Raw genomic sequence first — 9,291 nt, forward strand, 5'->3', positions numbered from 1 at the left:
GGAGGCAGGATGCCTGCTGTCAATTCATGGCCTATTACTGCCCCACAGCACACTCTCCATGTAATGCTTAATCTCTGTGTCCATATTTCTCTTACAAAAGAGAAGGAAAGATTTCACAAGAATTTTTTTTCAGAGGATACGCTCAGCAACAGTTAATTTACACTACAGACCAACAACATAATGTATTTACTCTCCACCCCCACCCACCCCAGGGATTTGTATCAGTCTGGGGCAAAAATCCACATGTCAGATTCTTATCTAAATGAAAATGAGTAAAACGGGCCTCAAAAATACCATGAAGTCAAATACTGACATGAAGCAAGCACTTTTCCTGCTGCAAAGCTTCCCTCTCCTGGGACCCTAATTTAACTTGAAAAATGGGAGGAAATATTTACATTTATATTATGAATGGAGTTTCTGTAAACAATTTACCTTTCCTTTAGACACAACTAAGATGCAATCTCATTTGGGAGGAGGGTGATTACCACAATAACAATACTTAAGACTCATTTTCAGTAAGGCTAAAAGCAATGCTGAATCCTTGAAAGCAGGGCCAAAGCTCCTCTTTTCTTTCCCAGGTCCAACTTCTGACAAAACCTTCCCATAATACCTTTTAAAGGTCTGGCAACAGTCCGAGCCTCTCTGCTTCAAGAACAGAACCCAGGTTTTTTGGGAACATTTTAGGTACAACTTGTGCGACAAATAGGCTGCAGCAAGGCTGGATGTTGTGACCTCTGAGCACATGACTGCAGGAGCCATTAGCAGCAGCTTTCTGTCCAAACCCACTCAGCCTGTGCCATCCTGCTGCCAAGCTAAGGCTTTCTTTGGGACACAAATGTGCATCAGGACCCCCAATGAGTTCCCTGTGTGATTCATTACCACGAACCTACAAAACAGCAAAAGGTCTCAAGGAAGAAGCACAAGGGAGGGAATGAGCTTTTTACATGAACTAATGAAGTTTAGTTTCAACCTAACCCCCACGAAGAGCACTACTGGGTCACAATTGTGGGTCAAATTCTCCAGGCACAAGGTAGAGCAGAGAACCACAGGCAGAGGGGACTGGCACCCTGTGTGCAGCTCCTGAAGGTGCAGCACAGGTCCACCCCCAGCCTGTGTGCACAGCAAGAGCCCAGCAATGAACCTGCTAACTCACATCAATGGAGCAGCCAAGGAGAGAGCCCTTCTGGAGTGCCTTCTGAATGATTTTGAAGAGGTTGGGGGGTGGCTTCTGCAGCTCAAACCATTCTGCAATGCCACCAGTGAAGTCTTCGAAGCCTTCGGTGGTGGCACCACCAGAGAGGGACTCATACGATCCGTTCAGCCTGCATAAAATGGGGGACAGACACAACCATCAGGCTCCCTGTTCTCCTCTCACACACACACAACCATCAGGCTCCCTGTTCTCTTCTCACACACACACACAACCATCCAGGCTGCCTGTTCTCCTCTTGCCTTCAGGAGAGGCACTCAGTGTGCCAGCTGTCACAGCATTTCTGCTTTCAGGAGCATTACAGCAGCTACAAACATATCCCTCCATTCAAGCCTTGCTTCTTAGACCTGTGTACTTGGAAAGCTCAGCATAAAATACTATACGATCATGGATACAGCTTGCAGGTTCAGTCATATCAATGACAGGAATCATGAACACTATCTGAAGAAAAAACAATATAAAAAAAAATTAAGACCAAACAATATGCCTCTCTAGTTCCAGAGTCTTTAAATCCCTTTAACAATTATGGGTCTGATTTTCAGCGGATCTGCATTTCTTGAGTAAATTCAAAATAGTAAAGTTAGAGGACAGAATTCCTCTCTGGCCAACCCAAACGTGGAGATTCAGATATGAGCACTGAACACAGACCTTTGCACACTGAAGCACTGCAGCTGCCAAGCCCTCAGAGGTGCACAGAGCACATGAAATGGAGTTTCCCAGGCCCTGGTGACAGGAGGCTCCAGGAACAGCCTCGCCACAAGATGCAAGAGCTACTTTTCTTGGCTAGCAACAAAGCCAACGCTTTTGGCTCCTTGTCTTAGGCATCTGTCAACAAAGCTATACCAAAGGAGCCGTTGTGGGACGCCCCAGAAGCTGCAAAGGCTAATAGGTACACCAACCCTTTAAATGCACAGCATCCACACAGCTGGGGATGCTATGGGGAAGCAGGGATGTGAGTGGGGTGGCAGCCTGGCCCGACTCACTTGGCGTAGGCCTTCTCCAGCAGCGCGCTCCAGAACTCGCTGCCCTCCGCCGAGTGCACGAAGAGCAGCTTCCCGTTCTTGGTGGGCAGCCTGTCGTCCACCACCACGTCCACCCACTCCCCGTACTGCCAGAACGAGCACAGACATCCATCACCACCCAGTGCTGGGCACTCCCATCACCAGGAGGTTTATCTTTGAATGTTGATTTCCCAGGGGAAAAGCAATCCCTCCCAGCCAGCTTCACCCACCCTGTTTAGGGATGCACATAGTCAGCTGGCTCTGCTCAGGGAGGAAGGACCACAGAGGCAGCCCCTGCTCCCAGCTCTTTGATCAATGGCCTTGTTCCTTCCACCATCCTTCTTAGATGTCTCCCTTTTTCTTTTTTTGTTTCCCACAAAGCCACGCCAGGAAACATCACATATGGATCCCTAGCCAGCCACGCTGGCTCCTGCCCAAGAGCGCTAAGGGGAAAAGGCTGTTTTCCACATACCTGGAAGTGGAAAATTCCTGCATATTTATCCTGGAAGCTCTGGTCTTTGGGAACAACACGGGCCAGAATTTCTTCATTCAGGGTGAGAGAAGCAATGGCAGCCAAGAGCCAACAGTCCCCTGTAAAAAGAAAAGGAAAACAAAACCCAAACCAGACAGCATTCATTATTCAAACTGTAGTTTTTGCACTGCATCAGGATTGTGCATTATAACCAACAGTCCCCTCTCATCACTTTATCTCTGAGACAGATGAAATACATAAACACAAATGCCCTCCAGGTGCAGGCAAGTGTTTCCTCAAGACCAAAGTAATAAAAGAAAAAAAAAAAGTAGGCTTTTTCTGACCTACCACCACAGTTATCACCCATTCTGGCACTATTTGAAAGAAAACTTAATATTCAGTTGAATGCCTAGATGTTAGGAAGCAGCATAGGGAAAAGGCAAAGAGCCTGTGGGCACACACAGGTACTTAGAGGTGCAATTTCTCCTCAAAGGGACAGTGTTTCCTCAGGCATAGGCTGCATTCCTTCCGTTCTCCATGTTTAATAAACATGTTGCCTTGTTATCCAGAGATCTGTCCTGCAGGCAAGCTCCCTTTAAGTCTCTTGCCAGCCTCCCTCCAAACAGGAGCTCCTTTCACCTTACACACCTCTGGAGGCCCTTGCTTGAGGCCTCTCTGTTTAGTCCCATGTCTCGTCTCCAGCACAGTCACCAGAGAGCCAGGAAAGGCCTGAAGGCAGGCACTGTTTCCCTGTCCCACACATCTCTTCATCCTGCCTGGGATGGAGCCAACCCACACCAGGCCTGCACACTGCAACCCCAGGGCACAGGCTTCTGGACAGTGCTTTTCCACACCATCTCCTGCCATGCAGAGAGAGGAAGAGACCTCAGCTCTATAAACATTACACCTCTACTTTCTGTAATTATTTTCAGAGCCCAGTTTTACTTTACCAGAGCAGGGACCTTTCTGCTCAGCCACGAACCTCCCACAGCCCATTAGCGAGGCGCTCAGAGATTTACAGACCCAGATGATCCTCTGACTGCCACAGCCCAACACAAAACTCCTTGTTACCACTACCAGATCTGCTGTTCCCTTGCTTTGTGAACAGAGGGCACCTGGTATTACACATGAGACCCCACAAGAGTCCTGCAGGATTGAGTTCAATATGAGAACCTGGCCCAGCTGTCAGCAAGCCAGAAGCCAGCAAAGCAGCAGTCCATGCACAGCCACCTCTCTCCCATGGGAAAAGGCTCAAAAGCTTATGGGTGAGAAGCTGGGATCCAAACGGGAGAAAGTCTCAGGGTGAGTTAACTCTAAAGCAGCCCTGGAGGTCCACCCTCAGGCCCAAATCCATGACTGCTCAGACAGCACCAGCAGGAACGTGGGCAACCTGCAGCTCCCTCCAGGCTGCCCTTGCTTTGCACAGCTGACCCCCAGCAGCAGCTCCATGAAATACATCTGTCCCACACATCTTTTCACATCTCAGGAAAGGTGGAAGAGGTGAAATTGCAGAATAATTTTAAAACCTGAGGCGCTTTTACAGCTTCACAACCTGGAGGGGGAGAACTAAACATAAAACTTTCCCTTCAGCCCTGCCTCTGGCTGCTTGTACTGTAATGGAAAAACCAGCTTCTCAGAGAAGTTTTAAAGAAGGAAAGTCACCTTGCTATTCTCCTGTGACAGACATGAAGCAGTGATGAACTTCCCCTTCCTATTCTTTGGCAGCACATCCATCTCACCCTGCAAAGTAGTGACTCCTCTCACAGCCTCCTTCAAGGAGCTGAGACCCTCTTCCCTGGGAGCTGCATCCAGAGGTACCACCATGCACTGCAAAGGTGCTTGCTGGGAAAGAGAGGACCAGGAGGAAAGAGTCTGGCTCAGAGGGCAGCTGCCGTGCCATTCCTCCCAAGAAATATTAGCATTTCTATTCCACACCCAGGGCAGGTGCTGGGCAGAGAGCAGCACAGGAAGAACAAATGAATAACTCAACATGGCCACAGCAGCTCAGGAAGCCTTGGCCAAGAAGCTGATCAGGCCTCCAGATTATGAGCACACAATTTAATGCTGTAGCATGTCTTTGAGTCATGTTTGCCCTGGAGATAAGAAGCATGGAAATTCAAGGAGAAACTCCCCCCAGAGGACCTCCACACCCACAAGCAGAATTTAGAAAGAATTTCCTTTACTTTCTAGCTGTCCCATCAAGGCAGACTGAAATTGCAGCCTGTTGTAAAATCTCTCAGTTGAACTTTATACTGGTTTCTAACAAGAATTCAGACTCAAACACAAATCTTAACTCTGACAACTCTGGGCAGGGTCTTGAGGTTTAAAGGCAGCTGCAGCAATTATGGAAGACATCCTTTGGTTTCCACACTTAAAAGTGCTCAACAGCCAGGATATCACCTCTACCTTTGTGAACAGCCATCACTAAAAATACACCTGATAATTCACACCCTGGGTGAGAACAGACTGTGTGATTATACCTGGAATTTTAGCCTGCACTAAGAAAGCCTGAGCAGGGTCTTTACTAGATAGTCTGAACTTCCAGAAGCGGTACTTTTGCAAGGTTCTTGACAGTGATTTTCCTTTGATAGGGAAGGAAAGTCCAAAGGGAGGCTGACAGACAGGTTGCTTAGAATCTGAAAGGAGTGTTAGCAAGGCTACATTAACCACAAATAATTTTTGTAAAGGAACGGTAGGTAGAACAAGGTTATCAGAAAAGGGAATATTATCAGGCTGTGAGTTGATCTATAACACATATTAACAAGAGATGCTATCTTTTGTCCTGTCATGCTTACATTTTGCTGCTTTCAATGTTTTACTTCTTATTTCCATACACCTATCTCTGCGTTTACCTAATCTCCAGCTGTAACAAGAATGTTAGCAAAAAAAAAAAGTAATTGCAAGGCAAGCATAAATAGCCTTAAGGTCTTAAAATTAGCCATTCTGGAAAGAAAAGACAAACAAAACACACCCATCAAATGCCTGAAGGGCTGTAAGCAAAAGGCAGCTCCTCTGGTCACTGCACAGCTCATGTAAGAGTACGGGGTAAAAGAAGAATGTAGGTTCTGCCAACCACAGACTCATCATTATTTTAAAACAGTCTTAGATCAACAACTACTGAATGTATTTATATTAATACCATGGCACTCCAGGAAGTTTTCTGGTTACAAACACGAGGCTGTGGCAGCCCACTGACAGTAGAGCAGCTGTCAGCATGAGAACACCATGGGTCTGATTTTCTAAATTCAACCTATCCAATTAGTTATTATTTCACACATTTTTTATGTAAGGAGGAGACACCTGGGAGATCCTGCACTGTTTACACCCCAGTGTTGTGATACCATGGTGACATCCACTCCAAAAAAAAGGTGGTTAAGGGTGAACCAGCCTTCTCTGGCTTTGGATCCTCCCCTCAGCTGTAATGAGTCACCACATCCCATGTGCTGCCATTTGGAGCCAAATACCATCACTGACTTTGCAGATCTGATGCTGCAAAACTAACTCCAAATACTTGCCTCTAAAAGTTTCTCCGAAGGAAAAAAAACACAAAACAACAACAACAACAAAACCAACAAAACAAAAAACAAAAAAAACCTCACAAGGCCAGAATAAAGGATAATCCAAATCCCAAAGGGGCAGAATTTTGGAGAACCTAATGAACTGTCAAGGGAACAACCTTTTCTGCACTGATGATCAGATATGCTTTATAAGCATCAGAGTTTCTTATAGTTCAGGTCAAAAGCAATGAAACAAATTTATGCACCTGGCCAAAGACTCCTGAACTAAAAGAAACTCTGCTCATTAGCTGAGCTGTTTGGTTACACATTCCCTGCCAAGAAGCTGCCATGCAGACACGATGGGTCCACGTGCTCTGGATGCCTCATCTGTCCCTGCAGTACTCCCAGATGTTCTGGAGGGCTCAGCAACAGCAATGAAATTCCCCATGGGCACAGGTCTGTTGCTTTTTGATCAAGCCTTTTGGGGGATAAATAAGACTACAAAAGCTTCCTATAGAAAAAAAGCAGCATAATAAAAAGTACAGGTTTCCAAAAGCACCTGACATCTTCCAGTGCAATCTTCTCTGTAACATCCTAAAATGTGATGGGACATGAACATTCAAAGTAAATACAAAGTTCAAGTAAATGGAAGCTTAAGCAAATTTAGCAATACAAATGCTAGCATCAGATAAGGCAGTGGCAAAAAGAAAAAAAAAAAAAAAGCATCTGCCAGCCCCGTTATGTGAAAGAGCAGAGATTCCATACAGGGTATTAGGAACTCAATGGCTATACAGAGGTAAGATCAAAAGCATCTTATTTTTAATCAACTGTCACACAATACCAAAATCCAGATTCATGAGAAGACAGCCAGGAGAGTCACTGCAGTACTTAGTAACGGTGAAAAAGGTGATACAAACAAGAACACTGACAACCTCTGATCCAAACAGAGTCAGGAGGTACAACAATACCAGCTGTGAGTCACTTCATATCCTCTGGTGACACCATACAACTCCATGACAACATCTGACTGGTCCAAAGACCACTAGGGCAGCAAGTGCTTTTATCAATTTAAAACAGAGTTTGGTACTAGCAACAGCAATTTCACAACTTGAAAATGAAATTTCAAATCTTTCATTCCCATGCTCTTGCTGCCACAGCATCTGGATAGAAAAGCTGGAAGCCTGCAGAAGGCAGAAAGCAACTAAGTGACTCCAGAAACCAGCATCTCTACAGAAATGCCAGATGTTGAAATGGCATTACAGTAAACTTTAATTTCAATTTGAACAACTTCTTACAGTAAAGTTTCACAATAAAAAGAGATAACAGATGTCTGGCACGTGTGTTTAAGCACCGGGACATGCTTCATGCCAAAACAGTCATGGCGGGAGACATGATATTGGGCAGAAAGAGCACAGGAAGGAAGCTGGTGACATGGCAACAACCCAAGGCACAACAGAGCCTAACTCACATCACTGATGATATTGGGGCATGAGAAGAACCAAGTTAATAATCTAAGTATTTTTACTGTCAGGTATTTTTACACAAATGGCTGACAAATCTGGTTGTCAAAGCACTAACCTAAAAAACTTCTGAATGAAAACATAAGCACAAAATACAAGGTTCCCTGCCTGTTACAATTTTGGATATGAACACACAAATAGCAGCAGTGGGACTAGAAACTAGGAAGTTGCAATGTGGTGAATATTTGATAGCAAACAAACAGAACTTGGTTCCTTTGCCAACACCATTGCTTCAGCACAGCACAGCTCGTATTAGTCGTGTTTCCTACATGAGAGCTTTCCCTCAACCACGCTATCTGTCTAATCTAAAACCCTCTCACTACAGCTATGGAATAAACAGGAGCCTGCTACTTCCACTTCACTTTATTTCTTCTCCTCAGATCTCTGCAGACATCTTCCACCTAAAACCCCCTTCTGTCAGCCAAGGCAGGAGAGAGGCTCCCAGGTTGGGACAGCTGTGCACTCACAGCCAGGCTAAGCCATTTGTTCCCCACTGTCCCCTGGCACTTCCCTGCAGGTCCCAGAGCTCCCCCGGGAGCCCCACCAAGGGGCTGCCATTGCACAAACTGAGCAGAAGCCATGGCAAAAGCAGAGGGCTCACAGGCTGGCCCATCCCTCCTGAAACACCCCAGTTTTGTCTTCCTTGAGAGCTGGCGACCAGCAGGAAGTCCCCCACACAACTTCTTTTCTCTCTACAACATCTTCCCAAGTTTCAGGAGGTTCTTCCTGCTCAGCAGCACTCTCTCCCTCTGGGGAAAGAGAAGTCCTGCTATGCACACAACTGCTCTTCCAAGCAGACTGTTAAAGGCAGAAATGAGTCAGGCTGCTCTCAGGCACATGGATGTGAACGTGAAAGGAACTGGCCGTGATCAGAACAGCCATCAGGAAACCACTGTGTGTCACCCCTGCGTGGTGCACACAGAAAGGCTGTGCTCAGTGGCCCAGCTCACACAGTCCCCACCTTTGCAGAATGCCAAGGCAAGGTGAGGAAGGTCTGATTTGATGTGAACAGAGGTGGTAGGATGCAAAAGGAAGTATTTAGAGAGTGAGTTACAGCCATGTATAAACCATGGTGTCCTGGGGTAGCACCCGCATGGAAAACTCAGCTTTCTGCCCCCACCTTACCTAAGGCCCCTTGGCAGATGTCCGTGCGGGTGGCTCCGCCAGCTATGAACTGGGGGTTGGAACACAGCTCCTGGGAACAAAACAAGCCTTTCATTACACGTAGCTGCAGCCAAGGCAAGGAACAAGGCCCCACTTGCAGCAAATTAACCAAACCATTGACCACAGCAGATGGACACCGCAGAGATGGAGCAGGGCAGGAACGGGTGCAGGCACCAGACACACCAAGCACAGTGAGAACGGGAGCTGGTGACCAAAGCTCGTGTGCAGCCATCTCACCTCACAGGACGTGTCAAGAGGTGCACTGCATTTTCACACACGTGCACACACCGCTCTGCCATTACCTCCCCACCACTGACTACGCCAAGGTCTTCCAGAAGCGCCTGGAGGCACCCCGGAGTCCACCTGACCCCACGGCTCCCATGGCTGGCAGGGCTGCTTCAGAAATAAACTGCTCGGCAGTAGACTC

The 9,291-nt window shown here is 46.7% G+C and overlaps 1 protein-coding gene across 2 annotated transcripts in view; it reads right to left on the reverse strand.

Annotated features, from left to right (window-relative positions):
* Window positions 1-9,285, reverse strand: part of CAPN2 (calpain 2) — a 23,342-nt gene extending 14,057 nt beyond the window's left edge. For both annotated transcript variants that reach the window (XM_017730168.1, XM_017730167.1), the window contains exons 1-4: window positions 8,826-9,285; window positions 2,685-2,802; window positions 2,194-2,328; window positions 1,154-1,322 (exon numbers count right to left, since the gene is read on the reverse strand). In XM_017730168.1, coding sequence (XP_017585657.1) covers window positions 1,154-1,322; window positions 2,194-2,328; window positions 2,685-2,802; window positions 8,826-9,096 — 693 coding nt within the window. In that variant the 5' untranslated portion in view covers window positions 9,097-9,285. The remainder of the gene's footprint in view (window positions 1-1,153; window positions 1,323-2,193; window positions 2,329-2,684; window positions 2,803-8,825) is intronic.
* Window positions 9,286-9,291: the final 6 nt, after the last annotated feature.

The sequence above is a fragment of the Corvus brachyrhynchos genome, unplaced genomic scaffold (assembly GCF_000691975.1).
Source record: "Corvus brachyrhynchos isolate BGI_N302 unplaced genomic scaffold, ASM69197v1 scaffold101, whole genome shotgun sequence".
Taxonomy (NCBI): domain Eukaryota; kingdom Metazoa; phylum Chordata; class Aves; order Passeriformes; family Corvidae; genus Corvus; species Corvus brachyrhynchos.